The sequence below is a fragment of the Carettochelys insculpta genome, chromosome 1 (genome assembly GCF_033958435.1).
Source record: "Carettochelys insculpta isolate YL-2023 chromosome 1, ASM3395843v1, whole genome shotgun sequence".
Lineage (NCBI taxonomy): Eukaryota > Metazoa > Chordata > Testudines > Carettochelyidae > Carettochelys > Carettochelys insculpta.
In genome coordinates, this window is record NC_134137.1 from 111,379,784 (window position 1) to 111,403,508 (window position 23,725).

A 23,725-nucleotide genomic window follows, 5' to 3' on the forward strand; every position below is an offset into this window, starting at 1 on the left:
CCATTAAATATTGGAGCAAATTAGTGCTAAAACTAGATTTTTGTCCTGATGGACACAATCTTCCTTCAAATATTACAACAGAAAACCACAAAGAAACCTTTGACCAGTCAGTTAGTGCAAAACTCTTCTACACAAGGTCACAAGGTGATCACGTTGTTCATGTTTTTATACTCTTTTCGTTTGATGTAAATCCTCCATTCATCTGGGCATACGTTTCTGCTGTCGATTCAATTTCACCTGCTGGTTCTGTGAAGACTGACTTTTTTGGGCCCCAAAATCTTTTGTGCACGTAGTAAACTAGGAATCAATACAATAAAGGCAGATATTATAATAAGCTAAGTAAGATGCCAGTGTGAGCTTTTACCTTCCTAATATTAACAAAAGGCAGATTGCCCCTTACCAGACCCCTTTCATGCTGCTCTGGCCCATTTATGTAGGGTAAAAAGACAGAACTAGGGATGAGGCTCTTCCTTAGCTACACTTCCAGCATGTCTCTTTATGGCCATCATCACCGCGGTACATGGTATTTGTGTACCTCAAATCACTAATTGATTTTACACTTACAACAGCCTTATAAAGAATTATTCCCATTTCACAGATGAGAAACTGAGGCACAGAGTAAATAAGGTGAATTGTCAAGGTCAGACACATTCTGTAGCCAAGACAGAAACTGAATGTGTCACCTGAGTTCCAGTTCAGTGCCTTATCCACCAAAACGTCATTCATACTGTGAAGTAGAAAGTTGTAGCAGCAAAGGCAGCAATAGCTTATGCTGTCCTGGTCAGATAGTGGCTGGTGCCACTGCTCAGAATCCAGTCACATATGCTCTGTGCCAGTGACCCTCCGTTCTGCTATGGGTCGGACTCTTGGTAAGCCTTCCAAGGGATGCTCTTGAGTTGGGGGGATTTCCAGATGGCCAGTTCTAGATTTTAGGGCCCAGCCAGAATGCAGAATTGAAGCCCTCGTCTCCTATCTTTTAATAGTAACTAACACATTGGGGACACATTGTGTGGATTGTGTTTTAGTATTCCAAATTGTCTACTTGTCTGTGGGTGCCCACGAATAAGTAAGATGATTGTTAATAATAATAACTAATAAAGCTATTAGTACAGAAGTAGCTGTCTGTGGCTTACCTCCTACAAATATTGCAGCAAATGCTATCTGGAAAATACTGTAGATGAGAGGAAAGGTAAACATCAGTGCAATCTGTTCAGGGGTGAAGGAGAGCTGCACTATAGTTGTACACAGCTGAGTGTTCTGCATTCCTGTTTCCAGAGCCACTGTACGACATCTAAAGGGAACGTTAAAAAAAAAAAAGTCCAAAAGTATCCTATTGTGCTAATGTACTTTGAAAGAATACAAATGAATGTAAGTGACATACAATCACAGGTATCATAGCAAAAAAGAATCATCTGGTTCACATAATCCAGTCCCACAACTCAGTCAAATAATGCGTTGAAAAGGTGCCATTTCACAAAGAACTCTCTAGCAATGCAGGGTTTTCTTCTCAACTTCTTTCATTTGATGCTATCTCATTAACCACTGTTGTAAAATTTTCCGGTGAATTCATGGTATGAGTGTAGGTTCCTCAGTCACGGGGAGTCTGTCGGTGGAGTTCATAGGCTCTGGATCATGTTATGACATATGAAACTTATTTGCAAAGTATGCAGATGACATAGAATGGTAGTGAAAGACTGTATGACATAGCCACAAGGGTGTGATAAAGGAAATTGACAAACTGTCTTGCAGAGGTATAACCTACAGAAAGTGGAAAGGTGTAAGGAATGTGCCAGCAGGAGCTCAATAATGCTGAAGGATTTGAGGAATATGTCCTTCAGAGATCATTTGCATGAAAATACAAAGGTGTGCATATGTAATACCTTGCAAACAAAGCCTTATGGGTAGCAGGTGAAGCAATGGAATTTATGTATTGTAAACAACATGTTGTTGTAAAGTCACAATTTAAGCTATCACCCAGTGTAGGAATCGTGGAGTCCTGCCAATGCTTGAAGTTGTTGTTGGGGGGGGGTACAGGATGGTCATCATCACTTTTAAGATATAGATTGCACAGGGCTCCCCCAGTCTGAACATTATGAGGCAGAAGGAGGGTGGGGTTGTTGGTTGTATTAGTTGGCTGTGAGTCTTGGGCTAAACTGAGTCTTGACCATATAGCTGTAAGTCTTGTTTGGGTAGTCCTTCTCCTCACTGTTCAAAGGTAGAACTAAAATCTGGGTGCTGGAGTCTGTATTGTTTTTGTGTGAGATTCTACCTTAGTGGATACTGAGGTTAAGAGCTGAAGCCACAGGATTTTGCCTCAAGGCAAACCCATGAAGTGGTGGATGGACAGGCTGCTGGCAGGAGCAGGTGGCCAGCGGGGCAGCTGGCTGGAGGAAATGGACTGCAGGACCAGCATGAGGGATGTCATCAGGGTGATGTGTTGGGGCTTGCATGGACTGGACAGATCTGTACGTGGGGCATTTGAAATAGGGGTATGAAGGAAGTTTGGGTATGTGAATGAAACTCTTACAGTGTTGGACTGGTGAGCCTGAGAGACAAAGGACACTGCTCAATCCATTTGAGCTGGTACAGTTACTTGGTGGTTGGTTATGAACTTTGGTGTGGTATTTTCTCAGGCTAATGACATGTGATTTCTCTGCCTTTTTCATTAAAAGTTTCTTTTCTACACTCAGACTCTGTGCTTGCAAGTGGGGAAGCATTGCCTCTCTGAGGCACCCAGGGGTGTGTGAATTTTCCAGGCTCCTGGGTGGGGTTTGAGCTGGTTCTATGTGTGATGCATAAAAAGGAACCCCACAATAGTGAACCCAGCACTGGTTGCTGCCAACAGCTTCCAGCAGAAGGGTTAAAATTTTGGGGGCTCATCTGGGATCCTGGGTCAGTACCCTTCACAAGCACACATTGGCTACGTCTACACTAGCACACTATGTCAAAATAGCCTATTTCGAAGTAAGGACATCGAAATAGGCTACTTTGACATGTATCGTCTACATGTCTTCCAGGGCTGGTGCTGTTGAAATTCCACATCGAAGTAGCAACGGGGAACATCGAAAGGAGCCACCCCAGAAGGAAATGTGGAGTGTCCACACACACAAGAGCTCCCCATCGAAATAAGGGGTCAGCAAAGCCCCAAACTGCTCCCTTAAAGGGCCCCTCCCAGACACACACACCCTGCACAGCACAAGATCCACAGAGCCGACAACCGCTTTTAGACCCTGTGCATGCAGTATGGACCCCCAGCTGCAGCAGCAGCAGCCAGAAGCCCTGGGCTAAGGGCTGCTGCACACAGTGACCACAGAGCCCCACAGGGGCTGGACAGAGAGCCTCTCAACCCCTCAGCTGATGGCCGCCATGGAGGACCCCCCTATTTCGAAGTAGTGGGACGTGGATCATCTATACACGCCCTACTTCGACGTTGAACGTCGAAGTAGGGCGCTATTCCCATCTGAAGATGGGAATAGCGATTTCGACGTCTCACCACCTAACGTTGACTTCAATGTCGAAATAGCACACGGCACGTGTAGACGTGATGCGTGCTATTTCGATGTTGTGCTGGCTATTTCGAAGTAGCTGACTAGTGTAGACACACCCATTGAGTGTTTTGTAAAGTGGAAAATAATTGTGTTCTGTATTTGAGGACATTACTGTTTGTATAATGGCTAATCTGTCAGGTTTGTTGGGCCCTGGCTCAGAAGCGTCTAGCTCTGGGGCAGATATTGGAAAAGTGGGTGCTGTCTCATGCTAAGCCATCATCAGCTAATGTTATTTCTTGGGGAAGAGGAGTTTGAACCCTGGCTAGAACACACCACTGAAATGCTAGAGCTGCGGGCTGTACCAGACAGAGAAAAGCAAAGATGTCTCGGGCCCAGCATTGGATGTGATTCACACCTTGAAGCTTGTTAAGCCTGAAATCCATGTAAAGAAGTGTCTAGAGGACCTCACTCACACCTTTGGGAGCATAGAGAGCCCTGAAGATAGTTATTGTAACTTCCTTAATGCTAAACAGCACCAGGGAGAGGTCTCGGCCTATGTACACAGGTTGGAGAAGCTGCTACAGAGAGTTGTCATTAGAGGAGCAGTGACTGTGGAACAAATGGTCCGGACCAGACCAGACTGGCTCAGATTGTAAGGGGTACTCAGTATGACAGCCCGATTCTACTTCATCTCCAGCTAAGAGAATGACAGGAACACCCTCTCAAGCTACTCCCAGCTGACTAAACAGGTCAGAGAGGGGGAAGTGAGGGAGGCTGCCAGTGAGTTTTGGGAAGCCAGAATGACTGGACCAGCCAGCACAGCACCCCCACAAACAGCCAGTGTACTGATAGTGAACACCAGAGAAGACCTTGATCAACAAATTCAGGTCCTGACAGGACAGATGGCTGAGTTGCAAAGCATCATTGATCAAGCCAGGATTTGCAGGAATGAGGCGCCTCAGGCTGTGGTGATAGAGAAGTCCTGGCCAAGAGGGCCCTGCGTGATGATTCTGGGCATTTTGGGTATGGAAAGAACCCTAGAGCTTATCCACAATAGATTCTATTGGCCCGGGATGGCCAAGGATGTATGCAGGAAATGTGAGACGTGATCAATGTGTTCTATGGAAAACTGTGCCCACTAGAGCAGCCTACCTGCAGAACATCATGACCAGCAATCCTTTGGAACTGTACACATTGATTTCTTGCCTTTAGAACTGGATAGGAAGAATATTAGAAACACCTTAGTGGTGGCTGACCACCTTACTCAGTATGCTCAATTATCCCACGTGTGACCAGAAAGCCATCACTGTAGCATGAGAATTGTGATAAATTTTCAGTGCTTTTCAGTACTTTTCAGTGGTTGTATTCTTAGCTCGAATACACTCTGACCAGGGTCAAGACTTTGAGAGTCACCTCCTGGAGGATCAGAGGGGCAGCCGTGTTAGTCTGGATCTGTAGCATCTCCGGTATTGGCACTCTCACTGAAGGACTGTCTGGTTATGTGGACTCTCTCCTCAGACCCTATATCACCAACACCCCCAGCTACCTCCGCGACACCACTGACTTCCTGAGAAGACTGCAATATGTTGGTGACCTACCAGAAAACACTATCCTAGCAACCATGGATGTAGAGGCTCTGTATACCAATATCCCACACAAAGATGGAATAAATGCTGTCCGGAACAGTATCCCTGATGATGCTACAGCACATCTGGCGGCTGAGCTCTGCAACTTTATACTCACATACAACTATTTCAGATTCGGTGACGATATATACCTTCAAATCAGCGGCACAGCTATGGGTACCCGCATGGCCCCTCAATATGCCAATATTTTCATGGCTGACCTAGAACAACGCTTCCTCAACTGTCGTCCACTAACACCCCGGCTCTATTTATGCTACATTGACGACATCTTCATCATCTGGACCCATGGGAAGGAGACTCTGGAGAAATTCCACCGGGACTTCAACAACTTCCACCCCAACATCAAGCTCAGCCTGGACCAATCTACACAGGAGATCCACTTCCTTGACACTACCGTGCTTATACACAATGGACACATCAGTACCACCCTGTACCGTAAACCCACTGACCGCTACGCCTACCTTCATACCTCCAGCTTCCATCCCAGACACACCACACGATCCATCGTTTACAGCCAAGCACTTAGATATAACCGCATTTGTTCCAACCCCTCCGACAGAGACAAACACCTACAGGATCTGCACCAAGCATTCTTGAGACTGCAATACCCACCTGAGGAAGTGAGACAACAAATCAACAGAGCCAGACGTGTGCCACGAAGCCTCCTACTACAGGACAAGCCCAAGAGAGAAACCAACAGAACACCACTAGCCATCACCTACAGTCCTCAGCTAAAACCTCTACAGCGCATCATCAGGGATCTACAACCCATCCTGGACAATGATCCCACACTTTCACAGGCTTTGGGAGGCAGACCTATCATTGCTCACAGACAACCTGCCAACCTAAAACAAATCCTAACAAGCAACTATACACCGCACCACAGTCACTCTATCTCAGGGACCCATCCATGCAACAAACCTCGTTGCCAGCTCTGCCCACATATACACACCAGCAGCATCATTACAGGACCTAACCGGATCAGCCACACCATCGTGGGCTCATTCAGCTGCACATCTACCAATGTAATTTATGCCATCATGTGCCAGCAATGCCCCTCTGCCATATACATCGGACAAACTGGACAGTCTCTACGTAAAAGAATAAACGCACACAAATCAGACACCAGAAATGGCAATATACAAAAACCCATAGGAGAGCACTTCAATCTCCCAGGACACACAGTAGCAGATTTAAAAGTAGCTATCCTGCAGCAAAGAAATTTCAAGAACAGACTCCAAAGAGAAATTGCTGAGCTACAATTCATCTGCAAATTCAATACCCTCAGCTCAGGATTAAACAAAGACTGTGAATGGCTGGCTAAATACAAAAGCAGCTTCCCCTCTCTTGGAGTTCACACCTCCAGATCTACTGATGACAATACAACTCAGCCTGCCTGACTGAGCTAACCTCGTTATCCCCAGCCTTACTCTGGCCTATTTATACCTGGCCTTGCAGATTTCCAGGACCAGCATCTGAAGAAGTGAGTTAACTCACGAAAGCTCATGCTCTAAACTTTTCTGTTAGTCTATAAGGTGCCACAGGACCCTTCGTTGCTCCTGGAGGAGGTGCTGAAGGTGGCAGGAATCAAAAAGTCCAGGAGAACCCCTTGCCACCCACCAGGTGGCCCTCGGTCAGAGCAATTGAATCAAACTCTATTGCATATGCTGGGGACGATGCACCCTGAGCAGAAGGCATCCTGGAGTCACTAAGCTGTGGTTTTGGTGCATGCCTACAATGCTACCAAGAGCAATGCTACTGGAGCCACCCTGTATTTGCTGAGGTTTGGATGAGAGCCCCGATTACCCATAGACCTATGTGTTGAGGTGTCGGAGGATGGGGAAAGCTATGAGACACATCTGCAGTATGTTTCCTGACTAAAGGAAAAGCTGCAAGATGCCTACCATTTGGCTATGATGGCTGCCCACAAGAACATAGATTGTAACAAACAACGGTATGATGCAAGAGTGTGCCTGCACGAACTCCAGCCTGGGGACAGAGTTCTCCTGGGAAATTTAGGTGCTCCTGGAAAGCACAAAATTGCTGATAGATGGAAAATACCACCCTACCTGGTGGTGGAAAGACTTAAGGACCTGCCTGTCTACAAGATTAAACTGAGACTGGATCAGGGCCAATGAAGACAATACATAGAAATCTCCTACTGCCTGTGGGAGAATTGGTTGGTGCCTCTTCTGAGATGGACTATGAAATGAGACCAGGGCAAAACAAAAGTGCAAGGCCACATCCACCACCCAACAAAGACAGTGGGCACTGTGGTGCTAATCTACCCTTACCCAGAACCTTTGAGAGTGAATCTGAAGAGGATGGGGCTTCCATGAGCATCTTACATTGGGAACCAGGTCCTGGATCCTATCAAGTGAACATGGGGAAAGTTCAGTGTCTTTGGCGCTAAATCCCAGGGCAGAAGTGTTTAGGTCTGTGGCTGGAAACCCTCCTTCCACAACAAGACTAGCCTGGGATGACGAATTTGTCCCATTTACAGACAGTCTGGAGGAGAACCAGGCATCTGTAGATACACCTCAATTAGTGAACAGAGGTGATATGCAAGTGGAAGGTGTTACTGATACTCAGGACATCCCTGTGTGTGAGTAAGAGATACCAGGGCCTATACCAGCAGAAAAGAAATCCTCAAGAGAAGCCCACTTACTCTTATACTCAGAAGCGGCTCCCACAACCCCTGCTATGCCCACACTCAATAGGCAGGATAGAGTTATAAGGCTTGTAAATAGGCTAATTTATGACCTCCTGGAGTGGTTGAGGAGGATGTAATACATCTGGCGCACAGACCTGTGGAAGCCATATTGGGTTTTCTTGGGCCCTTAGAGGGGAATTAACATGGATGGTGTAATCAGAAGTGTGATTTGCCAGGACGACAAATTCTTGGCTGGGGGGAGAATGTATTCTTGAAAAAAATGAGGAATAAGGGGCTGTCAATAGAACCCCATCTACTGTGCTTGTTTTGTGACAACAGAAGCCTTTGCTGGGACAGCGATCTCATGCAACTAAGCAAATGAGGCATGTGACTATGAAAATGAGCAGCCATTTGCATTGCTAAGTGCCCTCATTTGCATGACCCTGCCTGCAGCAGTGCACTTTGTAGACATAGCCCTAGATCATTGTGGCCAGTTCTGAATTCCAGTTTAGGAGAGAGATGGACAAATTGGAGATAGTCCAGGGGAAAACAACAGAAATAATAAAAGGGTTAGAAAACCAGAGTTGTGAGAAAAGATTTTAAAAAAACTGCACGTTTAGTTTTGAGAAAAAGTTCCTCCCTCCATGCTTCAAACATACTAAGGACTGTTAAAAAGAGGTGCTGATCAGTTGTTCTCCATGTCCACAGAGAATAGAATAAGACGTACTGGGCTTAATCTGCAGCAAAGAAGACTTGAAAAATTTCCTAATAACTAATCTCATTATAAGAACAATTAAGATCTGGACTAGACTTCCCAAAGAGGTTGTGCAATCCTTGTAATTGATCAACCTGATCTTAAAAAACATCAAATCGCCAACCAGGAATAGTTAGATATACTTAGTTCTGCCTCAGTTCATGGGGACAAAGTCCCTCCCAGATCTACATTTCTATGTTTCTTGCTTATTGCTGGATCCAAGGGCAGTGAGTATAAGAGGCAAAGAGAGGTAATGCCTCCCCTGGTTCAACCTTTCCCCTCTTCTGATAGTTCCTGAAAGCTCCTACAAGTGGCTCTTGTAGCTTGCAGACTGATGACTCTTCCCAGGAAGTGAAATCTGTTAACAGTGAAAACTTTATAGCTTGCCAGACCTATCAGCCTAATATTGAACCTATGAAGAAGCCATTTTAGTAGTAATGAAACCATTTAGCAGGTATGTGCCAACTCTACTTACTGACACGAACAGCTGCACATTACTATGTCTACAACACCTTAGTTAAATTTTTGCTTTACACATTTCATTAGTGTGTGGCTGAAGATTATAAAATGATATCGCTAAAAATCATTGTATAGGTATTTAAATGATTAATCTGAGTATTCAGAGTTAATCTTAAATGCGTGGATCTTCAGACATATATATTTTTAAATAAATTCTTTATTTAAAATAAAGGCTACAGTTATCTAAGATACACATTTTAATTGCTAAAGGACAAAAACTTGCTTCCAAACTCTTCCTTTTCTTTCTAGCCATCCCTAATCACCTTTTACCCCCTTAAAGGGATAACATTCCTTTTCTTCCAGGAAGCTGAACAAATGAGTTTCCTTTTTATTTCTGACTATTTGATGAACTATTTTTAAGAGAACCCACCATCAAAATCAGTACCTTAGTAAAACATAAAATTCTTTGATTTGCCTAAAATCTTTGGAAACAATTTTAACATAAATATATAGTTAAATTTCATAAATATGTCTCTTTATGAAGATCACACAAAATAAATTAGTGTTGTCTTTGTTAAAAAAATGCATGTTGTTATGAACACACTAAACTGCTCTGAATGATTAATTTAAATTAATAGCTTTGTTTCAGTGAGTTACAATATGTAATAATCTGGAATGATTACTGTGTGAAGGCTAAACAGTATATTTGAAACCTAAAATCACTTTAGAAATACTGATAAAGAAAATGTGAAACAGAGAAGGGCTCCACCATGTATTATATAATATTTAATGTTGTATTCAGCAGGACAATTGACTTGCCCTTATTATGAAGTTTTTGCAAATAAATCTCCAACAAACTGACTGGCATTTGTTATTACCAAATTTACTGCTTTTAATTAAGTACTTTCTGCATGTCCAATCTTCACAATCTGGCATACAGGGGAAAACAAGCTCCATTTGCTTTAGAAAGAAATTTTAGAAGAGCTTTTTTTCCCCTCAAATGTCATTTGATACATTTGGGTTTGGGGATTTGGGTGGAATGGCTGAGCAGAGAAAAAAGGGAGACAGTGGGGGTGAGGGGAGGGGCTTGGGAGGAGCAGGGATGGGATCACAGGCTGGGGAACTTGCCTGCTGAGGCAGCAGCTTCACCAACCACTGATGGCTGGACCCTGTAACAGTGCTCTGTCCTGTGAACCAGGAAAGCTAGTGTAGAATTTCAGGGCCATTCTCTTTGCTGACAGAGATGCAGTGTGAAGGCAGCAGGAGTGTTTGTATGCATGTGTGTAGCGGTTTGAGATGCAGTGGTGCCTCTTGATTTTCAGGCACAGAACTCTTTCAGCTGGAGGCTAGTCACAGTGAGAAGACCTCTTTGGCAAAGAAGAGCGGAAGTTGGAAATGGGGGAAGGCGCACTTCTCTAAAACATCAGGTGCACAGACATCTGAGTTTCTACTCCGAGGGAGATTTTGTGGAACTAGAGAATAACTAGAAATTATAATTAAAAGTGTTCAGAATGAAGTTTCACTTTGTACATACAAAGGTGAGGCCTGTGACTCTATAAAATAACTACTTCTGATGAGTTAGTCACTGGTTAGTCATCAAACAGCAATGAGCTAATTTTCTTTTACGGCTGAATAAGATTACACAGAGCATCACAGAGCAATCTTTACCTACCTATGCCAAGGCTGACCAGCTACGCGAGCCAGAAGAAAACCTAGAGTGTAGCCAGCAGCTGGAAATATTGTTCCAATAATCCACAGTTGAGGGCTGATAATCCAGGATCCTTTGTACAATATTCCTCCAACCACAGCTATAATCACTATAAGAGCCAATCCAGTAATGGAACCAGCCTGACAGGAGAAAAAAGGGTTGTTTTTTAAAAGAAACCTGGGTGAAATGAAGTAGGGCTGCCATGATTTAATCATGCACAAACACTGAAGTATCTTTTTTTTTTTATTCAATGTGAAACTCTGGGTTTACATTCATGGTTTACAAAAGCCTCATTAGAGATGGGGACAGCTAGCTGTCAGTAGTCACACAGCCAACTAACCACTGATCTTGGGGCAAACTCTCTGGTGGTCCCAGCTGTCTTCTAACTGGTCTGCTGCTATTTGTTTCAAATTAGCCTGGTCCATCACCTTAACCCAAACTGAATCAACCAGCTCATAAACTCCAGGCTTGCTTTCTTCCTTTGGCTCCCTGCCAGTTTCTTAATGCTGATTTACACTAGCATGTAAGTCAATCAAACTTACATCGTTTGAGCTGCGTCTACACGTGCACGCTACTTCGAAGTAGCGGCACTAACTTCGAAATAGCGCCCGTCACGTCTACACACGTCGGGCGCTATTTCGAAGTTGAAATCGACGTTAGGCGGCGAGACGTCGAAGTCGCTAACCCCATGAGCGGATGGGAATAGCGCCCTACTTCGACGTTCAACATCGAAGTAGGGACGTGTAGACGATCCGCGTCCCGCAACATCGAAATAGCGGGGTCCTCCATGGCGGCCATCAGCTGGGGGGTTGAGAGATACTCTCTCTCCAGCCCTTGCGGGGCTCTGTGGTCACCGTGGGCAGCAGCCCTTAGCCCAGGGCTTCTGGCTGCTGCTGCTGCAGCTGGGGGTCCGTGCTGCATATACAGGGTCTGCAACTAGTTGTTGGCTCTGTGTATCTTGCACTGTTTAATGAAAGTGTGTCTGGGAGGGGCCCTTTAAGGGAGCGACTTGCTGTTGAGTCCGCCCCGTGACCCTGTCTGCAGCTGTGCCTGGCTCCCTTATTTCGATGTGTGCTACTTTGGCGTGTAGACGTTCCCTCGCTGTGCCTATTTCGATGTTGGGCTGAGCAACGTCGAAGTTGAACATCGACGTTGCCAGCCCTGGAGGACGTGTAGACGTTATTCATCGAAATAGCCTATTTTGATGTCGCAACATCGAAATAAGCTATTTCGAAGTTGGGTGCACGTGTAGACGTAGCCTTGGGGTGTGAAAAAAGACACCCTGCAGGAGTGACACAAGTTAGATTAATTTCCATGCTGTCCATGCCTCATTCTGTTGGTGGAAGACAGTGTCCCACTGGCATAGATTCTGTCTTCTACAGAAGTGGAGTAATTATGCTGTCCTGTTGGCATGGCACACTTTCACCAGACACACTAAAATTGCACAGCTGCCTATGTACTGCAGTCATGAAGGCTTGCCCTTAGAAGCAGCCTGGTGTGGGGCTATTTTCCCTCTGCCATCCACAGCCTTTCTGCTTCTCTCTCTTCCTGTTCTCTTCCTATAATGCCACCAGTCAGAACTGAACCTGGGAACCTCTGTCGCTTAGTTCATGAGCCTTTACTGCTTCAGCTCAAAGCCAGCTGGATTGCAGCAAAGACTGCAGAGGATACTCATTCTTCCTCACTCCAAGTGGCCTATGTGCCACTCTATGGGACAGTGAACCACACTCAATAGGTGTGTGCGTGTGTTACACTCTGGTATCGCTATGCTTGCTTTTTCCAGCTGTGTGGGCATGGCTCCATGATGAGTAGTTCCAGCACCTGTGCTATATATGGTTAGCCTGGTTTGCTGTATGTGAAGAAAACTCTGCTCTCCTTTCCAGCTATGCTCAGTATTGACTTTGCAAACCCTGTTACCACAAGGTATGTTGCAACAAACTCTTGGGACATATGGGCTACGTCTACACGTGAAGCCAACATCGAAATAGCTTATTTCGATGTAGCAACATCGAAATAGGCTATTTCGATGAATAACGTCTACACGTCCTCCAGGGCTGGCAACGTCGATGTTCAACTTCGACGTTGCGCGGCACCACATCGAAATAGGCGCTGCGAGGGTATGTGTACACGCCAAAGTAGCACACATCGAAATAAGGGTGCCAGGCACAGCTGCAGACAGGGTCACAGGGCGGACTCAACAGCAAGCCGCTCCCTTAAAGGGCCCCTCCCAAACACAGTTGCACTAAACAACACAAGATACACAGAGCTGACAACTGGTTGCAGACCCTGTGCCTGCAGCATAGATCCCCAGCTGCCGCAGAAGCAGCCAGAAGCCCTGGGCTAAGGGCTGCTGCCCACGGTGACCATAGAGCCCCGCAGGGGCTGGAGAGAGAGCATCTCTCAACCCCCCAGCTGATGGCCGCCATGGAGGACCCAGCAATTTCGACGTTGCAGGACGCGGATCGTCTACACGGTCCCTACTTAGACGTTGAACGTCGAAGTAGGGCGCTATTCTGATCCCCTCATGAGGTTAGCGACTTCGACGTCTCGCCGCCTAACGTCGAAGTTAACTTCGAAATAGCGCCCGACACGTGTAGCCGCGACGGGCGCTATTTCGAAGTTGGTGCCGCTACTTCGAAGTAGCGTGCACGTGTAGACACAGCTATGGTGACACAATAAAAGCCATGTGTGGGGATACCATGAAATGATTTAGGTCAAAATGGTAACACAACTTAAAACTCTTACGGAAATAGTCTCCATGAGAATGGCTTTCTGCTGACAATTTGTATAGACATTTTTTTCTTTACTTACTATTTCAGAGCCAAACACTTAATTTGGGCCCTTGTCATGGGAATGTGTGGAGCTCTCTCCCTCTGGTTAGCAGAGAAAAAGCTAAATCTCTTCAGGAGGAGAATATCTAATCCTGTGCCTGCCCTGATGGCATACACTGACAGAGAACAACTGGGGTAATGTGTCCAGACTCACGTGGAATTAATTATTCAACCATTAACGCATTGGGACTGACCCAGCTATTACTGAATTCAATGGAAACACTAATTTCAATTGACTTTGGCCCAGGCTTATAAGGACAGTGTGCAGATGTGAACATTCTTGTTTTATATTGGGTTGTGCCATTAACCAGATTATTACAGCAAAGAGAAATGTGTCTGGATGTGCAAATCTGGTTCGATTTCATTATAGTAAATTCTGCTAGCATCCATTTCACCCGATTTGAACTCAAACCTTGTCAGCTTCATTTCCTTCATCTTGCCCTTTCCCCTTACTTGACCCTTCTTTGGCCTACACAAAGCAAACTTTGCATATGCACTATTTAGTGTACTCCTGTTTGTTTGTATGTCGGATGTAAACATGTCTGAAAGTTGAAATGTCCATGTATTACTGCCCAGATATTTTTTAAAAAAAGAAAAAAACCTCCCATTTTTACACATAATTGTCAAGTCTTTTGGGTCAAAAATGTACTGTGTCCAAGTTTATAAGCAAGTTCTGAGTTGATTTTGAAACACAGCACCTTGTAGTAGTATGTTAAGAAAATGAATTTAACTTAGAGAAATGTTACGTCCCTGAAAAGATCACAAATATATTACTCACCAGAATAGATTATTTTAATGAGAAAATATGTATACTAATATGGTCATCAGCAGGAGGTCAGGGTACTCAGCATCTCTCAGAAGCAATGAGAACCTTGTAGGTTCCATCATCCATTTAAATTAACACCAGGTATCACATGTGAAATCACAGAACAATGGTGGTTGTATAATGGTGAGTTTGTGTGGGATGAGAGCTTCTTTTTGTTGTGAGTAGAAACATATTGTTTCAGTAGTCCTAGTTAAGAGATAAATTGGCCCATAATGAGAATGGTTTAGATTAGTGTTTGAAAGTTTGATATCTTACCTTGAGTATAATTTTAGCTTTCTGGGGCCATTTGTGATTAATGAATATTCCAAATGAAACAGGAATGACAAGGGCTACCAGTGAAATACCTGCAAATAAGAACAAATAACATTTAACAGAAAAAAACACGGAACAGTGAGAATATGTTTAAATAGCAGGTCTCTGTCTATTTCTGCTTACACCCACATATGCATAGTAATGTAAAGCATAAGAGTATGGATTGTACCATTTTAGGAAACCCTCTGAGATAATCGTAGTTAAATATGCACTCAGCAGTGTAAAAAAGCATCTAACAATTTAAGTGTGATGTACCATTTGTTTACTGTCAAGTAAACATGTATTTAGCCTGCAGATGTTTCTGCTGTGCCATAACAGCAACCATCTTAGAGCTTCTAATGTTATAGGCATTTTCCCCAAGACTGATATTAAAGACGCACATGGTGTACATAGCTCCTTTTGGAATGAAATTTAAGTGTGTAAGTATGACTGCAGTTGATCTGTTGGGAACAGATTCTGGAACCTAACCCAGTGGGCATTAGGTGTTGAATCCTAAATACATGACTAGTCTCACTGACCTCAAGCATTCATCTGCCTTTTTTTTTAACTCTGCCCAGGTAAGATTTATTGTGTCAGATTAAGTTCCACTCTTGGTGGTGGCCATTGTCAACTGCCTTGGGCTTAAATGTAAGCCTGATTTTAAGTGCACTGCTGGATCAGGGCCACAGCACTCAGTGCCTTGCATTCCTGTGCCTTACAGCCATTACAAAAATGGCACAGATATTTATTTAGGGGTAGGGCACAGCTATTTTTTTCCATACATCCTTATGTTTCTGCAAAGGATATAGAGATCTGTTACCTTATGGTAAATATCTGTCTTATTTTTAATGGCTGTAGGCTCCATACTGCAAGGTGCTGAGTACCCTAGTGTCTGTCAGAAGGAACTGCAGACTGCTCATACAAAGATAGTTGCTACTGAAAGGAGAAAGTATGAGAGAGAGAAAGAAAACATTGATTTGACTCACCTATACTGTCATAGGGGATTACAATGGACTCAGTCTCTGTCCACATTTTGGTATACACAAAAAGACAAAGTGGCATCATCCCCAGGGCAAACAGCGTTGAACATGTTGTCATACTGATACTGCAAGGACATTGGCAAAAGTTATAATTCATCACACACTCTTCAACAGAGTCTCCCATTTTCTTATTACAGTTTAATAGTTTGTGAAAAACGGCGAATGAAATGCCATTGGCAGCAATCAATTTATCCCACATATTAATTCACAAAAACATTAAGCTGAAGAAACGTTAGAGTTCCAGGTTATACTGGAAAAATATCTACTATTTCAAGTTAAGATGGAATATTCAACTTAAACTATTCTGTTGTGCTTTGAGTTACAGCTAACCTAGGAGATGGGGCATGATTCCCCTTTTGAGTATGTACACTGGTGTTAGAGCTCATTGAGAAAGAATGAGCATAAATCATAGTTGTATAACGGTGTGTTTGTGCAGGACGAGAGCTTCTTTTTTGTTGTGGGTAGAAACATATTGTTTCAGTAGTCCTAGTTAAGAGATAAATTGGCCCATAATGAGAATGGTTCAGATTAGTGTATGAAAGTTTCATATCTTACCTTAAGTATAATTTTAGCTTTCTGGGGCCATGCAGTATTCCTAGTTTAGGGATAAATTGGCCCGTGCAGGGGTGACACAGTTGACTATAAACCTGCCTGAACCCTGTAGGTACAGATGTGACATAGCCTAGTTGTGATGTTGCTGCAGCTACAGAGCTATTTGCCCTTGCACTGGCTCACCTCAAGCTAATGCAAGTATTTGTACATGGGGTAGGAACTAGAAGACCTACGCAGATGTAAACTGAACTAAGGGGTGTGGTTAATCAGCAGGGAAACATCTGATGGGGATTCATGCTGCATTAAGCATGTGCAGGTGATGGCCGCAGAGAGAGGTGATAAGCTTTATGTTCTCCCATCTTTGGTTGGTATTCTGCCACCATTAGTTACATTAGACCTAGAGGATCCATGAGAGGCCAAGATCATCTTCATGGAAGCCCTATGCTTTCACACTGACTCTGGCCCTTCCCTTTACTACTTGGATGTGGCTGCGCAGAGGCTCCAGTTTGAGGGTTCCATGTAAAAGACAGACTTGGACCTTGGGCTTTCTTACAGGGAATACTATAGGTTTCCCTCCCCTTTTGGCTATCAAAGGCTGCCCTTTTTCTCCTCTACCCATCCTTCCCCTGCAATAGAATTCCCTCTTGGAACAGACAACTGTTCTCTGTAAGGTAGAATGAGGAGCCAGTGCCTACATCCAATCTCCTGACCTCTATGCCTGTTCTCACCTGTTTTGTACATTGTCTCCAAGTAATCTCATTTGCAAACACTAAGGCTACGTCTACACGTGCAGCCAACATCGAAATAGTCTATTTCGATGAATAACATCTACACGTCCTCCAGGGCCGGCAACGTCGATGTTCAACTTCGACGTTGCTCAGTCCAACATCGAAATAGGCGCAGCGAGGGAACGTCTACACGTCAAAGTAGCACACATCGAAATAGGGATGCCAGGCACAGCTGCAGACAGGGTCACAGGGCGGACTCAACAGCCAGCCGCTCCCTTAAAGGGCCCCTCCCAGACACAGTTGCACTAAACAACACAAGATACACAGAGCTGACAACTGGTTGCAGACCCTGTGCATGCAGCATGGATCCCCAGCTGCCGCAGCAGCAGCCAGAAGCCCTGGGCTAAGGGCTGCTGCACACAGTGACCATAGAGCCCTGCAGGGGCTGGAGAGAGAGCGTCTCTCAACCCCTCAGCTGATGGCCGCCATGGCGGACCCCGCTATTTCGATGTTGCGGGATGCGCAACGACTACACGGTCCCTACTTCGAGGTTGAACGTCGAAGTAGGGCGCTATTCCCATCCCCTCATGGGGTTAGCAGCTTCGACATCTCACCACCTAACGTCGATGTTAACATCGAAATAGCGCCCAACATGTGTACCCGTGACGGGCGCTATTTCGAAGTTAGTGCCGCTACTTCGAAGTAGCATGCACGTGTAGACACGGCTATAATGTTGCAAAAAAATCCTTTACAAGTCACTGTATAGGTAATGGTGTGTCGAGTCTATTGTCTGCCATGGTGACCAACACTGTCAGCAGTTCTTTGTTTTTTGTTTTTGTTTTTGTGTTTTTGGAGTGTAGTTGTATCCTAAGGGCCTTATTGGAAGCTCATTGAAGTCTCAAGGTTAACATTTCTATGTACATAATACTTCCTTTGTAGGCTTTTATCTTTCCCTTCTCATGGGTCATAGAGGTTTTCTCTCTTAAATTAAAAGGCCAGGTCCTGTGCTTATTTACATCAGCATCAATCCACAATTTTTACTGCATTATATGGGAGAAAGATTTGGCACTACACTGTTCCACTCAGGTAAACAGGTTCTACCCAGAATGTCAGCTTCTTTTTCCTTTAGTTTCTTTTCTTTGTGGTTTTACCCATTGGTGCTTTACTGAAATATAACACTTGGCAATTTGTAATATTTCTAGGTTTTCTCTCCAAAACAACAAAGCTGGTGATTAGCTAAGTTAATTACTTACTCTATTTAAACCCACATATTACATTAACAACTATATGTTACAAAGAAATTCACTGTGGTGTCATCCGCATGAGAAACCTCCGTCGAGAGAAGGTACTGTTGGAACAGATTCCCTGACAAAACTGCTCTTGACAGATTGCGTCTACACATAAAAGCAGATGGATATTTTGATCTGCTTTGTTGACAGAAAGCAGCCACGTGCGCTGGCCGCTCTGTCAACAGAAGCAGCTCTGAAACCCCAGAAGCAAGACCCACATGGAGGGCAAGCCCCTCCAGGGATGCTGGCCCTGCACACACTTAAAGGACCCCCACACACCTCCAACCCATGCCCCTTGCCCCTTGCCCATGCTGAGGCTTGCAAACCTCCTGGAGGGACAACATTGTTGCAGGCTTCATAGTTGTTTGAGTGAGAATCTGTTCTTATCAGACTACCACCATGCCAGAGCAGACCCCGGGCTCACCCTGGACTGAGAACCAGCTGCTGTTGGCCCAGCCTCTCATCCCGATTGGTGTCATCTGGTAGGATGACCCCAATAGGCACGTCACAGAGCATGCCCACAGGGCCCCAGTGTCCCTCCCACCTTCACCCCACAGGGGTTCATGTGATGCTGGCAGTACCCCACGAGCTCCAATTGGTGGGACCAGCTGGTCATGGGTCAATGGGTCAACCAGCAGTGGACACAGAACTTCAGGATGCACAAGGATAGCTTCCTGAAGCTGTGCACTTGGCTTGCCCTTGCTCTCTGATGACAGGACACCAACATGTGGCCCAACTTCCCCTTCAAGAAGTGGGTTGAGATTGCCCTGTGGAAGCTGGCCACCCTCAATAGCTACTGGTCCATGGGCCACCAATTCAGCATTGGAAAGTCCACCATCAGGGCCGTACTTATGCAGGTGAGGTGCCTTTGGGCTTCAGGCCCTGCACAGGGGGAGAGGGGGGGTAGAGGGGAGGGTGGGGGGAGGGGAGAGTGGAGTGGGCAGAGATAGTGGGCAGGGGAGAGGAGAAGGGAGGGGAGAGAGGAGGGAGAGTAGGCAGAGGGGAAGGGGAATAGGCGGGGGAAATGGAGGCAGTGGAGCTCTCCAAGGCCCAGGGGCACTATCCCCACCAGTCTCTCAGAGACATATCTGGTCTCCTCTTTCCACAGGTGGTGCAGGCCATCAGTGTGATTCTGCTGCAGAGACTTGTCTGCATCAGTGATGTGGATGCCCTCGTGGTCAGCTTCAACACCCCTTGGCTTCTCCAATTGTTTCAGGGAACTGGACGGGATCCCCATCCCCATCCAGGCCCTGGAACACAGTGCAGCATACAACGTCAATGGGAAAGGCTACCACTCTGTGGTCATGCAGACCCTGGTGGACCACCAAGCACAGTACTCGGATGTCTAGTCAGGTGGTCAGACTGGACCCACAATGCCAAAGTGTTCCAGAACTCCAGCCTCTTTTGGAGGATGGAGGCAGGGACCTGTGTCCCCCGTTGGGAGCTGGCCATTGGGGACATGCAGATGCCGTTGTACATGGTGGAGAATGTGGCCACCTACTCCTGCCTTGGCTGATGAGGATCTACACTGGGCACCTAGACCCCAAATGGGAGCTAATCAATGCTCACCTTACCCGGGCAAGAAACCCAGTGGAATGTGCCTTTGGGCACTTGAAGGGGAGGTTCTGCTGCCTCCTAAGCTGGCTGGATGTGAGGGAGCAGAATGTCTCCTATGTCATGGCTGTCTGTTGCCCACCCCTCACTCTGCAGCCCAACAGACTAGTGGCCTCACAGGAGTCCCAGAATGGGTGATGGGTGAGCCAAGTGCAGCTGGGCCCTCTCTGCTGCCTCCCCCATATGTGGCTCGTAGTGCTGTGCCTGTTGCCTACAGCTGTGCCCACGGGCCAAGAGCTGCAATCCCCAGTGATGTGCCTGGGGTCAGGCCATTGCCTGTGAGGCTGTCTCACTCCCAGCTGTGGCAGGAGCAGGCTGCTCCCCATGTTCAGGGCCCTGGGGCTCATACAACCCCCCTCCCCCTGTGGAGTTTGCAGCGAGCTGGCAGCCATGCCCAGGGACTGCCTGCTGGGTCTGGGTGGAACACACTATTGTGTACATGGGCACACAGTGCCAGGCCTGCATTGTGGGTTCCTGCCTGAGCCATCCTGGCGAGCCCTGTGGCATGCCCCTTCTGCCCCCCATTAGCCCAGGAGTGTGTGATCTGTGGGGCACTCACTGAATAGTCCTGGGAAGAGATCTGGTGATGCCCATGCTGAGGGGATGGCTGTGGTGGGGTCTGAGTCCAGGGCTACGACAAGTGTCCCTTGGCTGGACTGAGGGTTAGAGGGTGGGTCCTGGGCTGGCTCTGGCAGGGTACACGTTTACTCTGCCACTGGCTGTGTCTGGGGGACCTTTTGCCCAGTGTTGACTGAGGCACAGCTTGGTGTGCCATCATTTCTCCCAAGCACGAGGTTGAGTTCTGTGTAGAAGGGCAGGTGGCTGCCCCGGCGCTGACCTCCTCTGTTAGTCCCGGGTACACATGTAGCCCTGGTGGAGCACTTTCACCTTTGCCTGCACTTGTTCAAGGATGCAAGCAGGGTGGCCATGCTCTGCCAGCGCTCTGGCTATGTGTGTGCAGCCCAGGGCATTGTGGCACTTGGCACTGGTGCCCAGGAGGACCGGCTCATTGGCCCACAAGGCAAGCAGGTCCCAGAGCTCAGGGCTGAATCAGGATGAGGCCTGTTTCTGCTGCACCAGGGTGCATCCTGAGACCCCTCTCCTGAGTCCAAGGGGTTTATAGGTGGCCTGGAACATGTTTTACAGCACCTGGGTGTAGCTGTAGGGGGAAGGTGCTGCCAGACTGCAGGTACACCCTCAGCTTCCTGCTATGTGGTTTCTGGGGCTGCCTGTGCCTTTAAAAATGGACAGTGGCAAGGATCATAGAGCCCTGCTTGTGGTGGAGAGGGTGCCTCCCAGCTCCACATGGCTGGCTCCCTGGAGGACTCCTCTGTCAACAAAAGGGGTCCTGGAGCATCTACATGGCTGCTTTCTTGGCAGAATGCTGTTGAGAGAGGTGTTATGCCTGAACAGGGAGTGGTATAATACTGCCAGGGGATGTGCTGGGTTTTGTTGACAAACTGTTGACAAAACGCATTTTGTGTGTAGATGCTTCACGGTTTTTCCCGACAAAAGCCCCATTTTGCCGGAAGAAACCTCTCATAGGCTATGTCTACACTAGCCTAAAGCTTCGAAATGGCCATTTTGAAGATTACTAATGAGGCACTAAAATGCATATTGAGCACCTCATTAGCATGCCGGTGGCTTTGGCTCTTTGAAATTGCTGCTTTTCGCTGCCGCACAGCTTGTCCAGACAGGGGTCCTTTTCGAAAGGACCCCACCAACTTCAAAATCCCCTTATTCCTATCAGCAGATAGGACATGCCTGGCCATTTCGAAGATTTGGGCTAGTGTAGACTTGGCCATATAGACTTAGCCTGTTTGTGGTGTGAAAAAAATGTCTTATTAAAACCACAAATATTAAAGTTCTTCATCTGTGCACCTTAGCTGACCATCATTCTTCTGTTACTTTTTCCATTAATAGTGCAGACTGGAATATGATGACGTGCACAAACGCTATAATTTATGTTGCTCTGTGAGAAGTAGAAAAACTTTTCCATTTATTTTAGAGCAAGGTAATCAGTTTTTTCTAAAGGCTGTTCTTTTTCACAGGCTGCTAGAGTTAAATGATGGAAAAAATAAGTGTCTTGGGATTTGCATCAAAAGCAGCTTTCACCCCGAGTGTGCATTTGATGTCCGCAAACATGCCAGCTGCTTGACACATAACAGTTTCTGAATCTATAGTATCTTAAAGTTGTCACCACGTGACCTACCACTGAGCTCATTGCATTCACAAAGAAGCTTTTTCATTGCAACCAGTAACCAGGCTGTGGCTTATATCTTACAAAACACTCTTTGAAAACTTTGCATATGTGCCAGAAGCATTCAGATTTGTTGCAAAAGAATTGTATCTTGGATAAAAACTTTGCAAGTCTAGCCACTGTGAAGAAGATATAAGTGGATAAATGTTTTTCCACTAGTAACGTCTTGAATGAGACATTAGAGCAAAAATTGATTATTGACTTTGGTTTATAAAGTTAATTGTTATGACATTGATATTACAACAGTTCTTAGAAGCCTCAAACATGTTGGAGCCCCTTTGTGCCTGGAACTGATTGGATATATAATACAGTAAAGATCAGTAGATCTCAAAGTATTACACAGTCATTAGGGTATTCATCCTCACAACATCTCTGCCACTGAAGGAAATATTTATTACCCTAGTTTTTACTGATGGGGTAATACCTGTCAGAAAGGCAAACTGAATCTGGATGTCCCAAATCCTAGACTAACTAACCACTGACTCATCCTTGCTTTCTGCTCCAAAGAGATTAATTCTTGTGCAACTTTAAGAAATAAATATCAGAGGGGTAGCTGAGTTACTCTGTACCTTCAAAAACATCGAGAAATCCTGTGGCACCTTGTAGACTAACAAATACTTTGGAGCATAAGCTTTCGTGGACAAAGACTCATGCATCTTGATACATGTCTTCAACAAAGATTGTCTGAATTCTAATTCCAGAACACTCCTTGAATGATAAGTTGCCCTATTGAGCAATTTTATCAATTATGATGTATTTTAACAATCTTGGGTGCCTTTGTGTCTATACAAACAGTCGTGGGCAAAGACCTCCCTTTGGACCCCCCACTCATGCATCTGATGAAGCAGGTCTTTGCGCGCGAATGCTTATGCTCGAAAACATCTGTTAGTCTATCAGGTGCCACAGGACTTCTCTTTGTTTTTGAAGATACATACTAACTCAGCTACCCCTCTGACATTTATTTTTTAAAGTTACATAAGAATTAATCTCTTTGGAACTGAAAGAAAGGATGAGTCAGTGGTTAGTTAGCCTAGGATTTGTGACATCCAGATTCAGTTTGCTTTTCTGGCAGATTTTCTGCTTGACCTTAAGCACTTAGCTTCTTTAAATCTTAGTCCCCCATTGGTACAAATTCAGGGGCCACAGAACTTTAAAAAATAAAGTAATTCTTTAGAGAAGTGATGCTCTTACCTTAGGTCCATGTCACCATCTATCCAATATGCTAGAATGTTGGAAGATGTTCCACCAGGACAACATCCCATGATCAGCACAGCAACAGCTTGAACAGGAAGCACGTTAAAGATGAGTGACAGCACAAAGCCTGTCAATGGCATAATTCCAAACTGACACAGAAAGCCCACAAATATGCCCCAGGGCCTTTTTATGTGTCCCCAGAACTTTTTTATCTCCACGTTGCAGCCCATGGAGAACATCACCAATGCCAACAAGACTGTGAGAATAGTACTTAAAATGGTATTCAAAATTCGGTTAAAGTTGTCTTCAGGTAACACACATGATGTGCCTTTGCAAATGGTTGCATTTACAGAACAGTGTGAGATATTTGCTGTTGAGTTTGTTGTTGTCAT

The 23,725-nt window shown here is 45.5% G+C and overlaps 1 protein-coding gene across 1 annotated transcript; it reads right to left on the minus strand.

The window, feature by feature from the left end:
• Nucleotides 1-157: 157 nt before the first annotated feature.
• Nucleotides 158-23,725, minus strand: SLC10A2 (solute carrier family 10 member 2). The gene is made up of 6 exons (XM_074985662.1): nucleotides 23,331-23,725; nucleotides 15,643-15,761; nucleotides 14,621-14,709; nucleotides 10,673-10,848; nucleotides 1,134-1,291; nucleotides 158-297 (listed from the first exon to the last, which is right to left on the minus strand). Exons 1-6 carry the CDS (start codon nucleotides 23,723-23,725, stop codon nucleotides 158-160), a joined length of 1,077 nt encoding a protein of 358 aa, XP_074841763.1.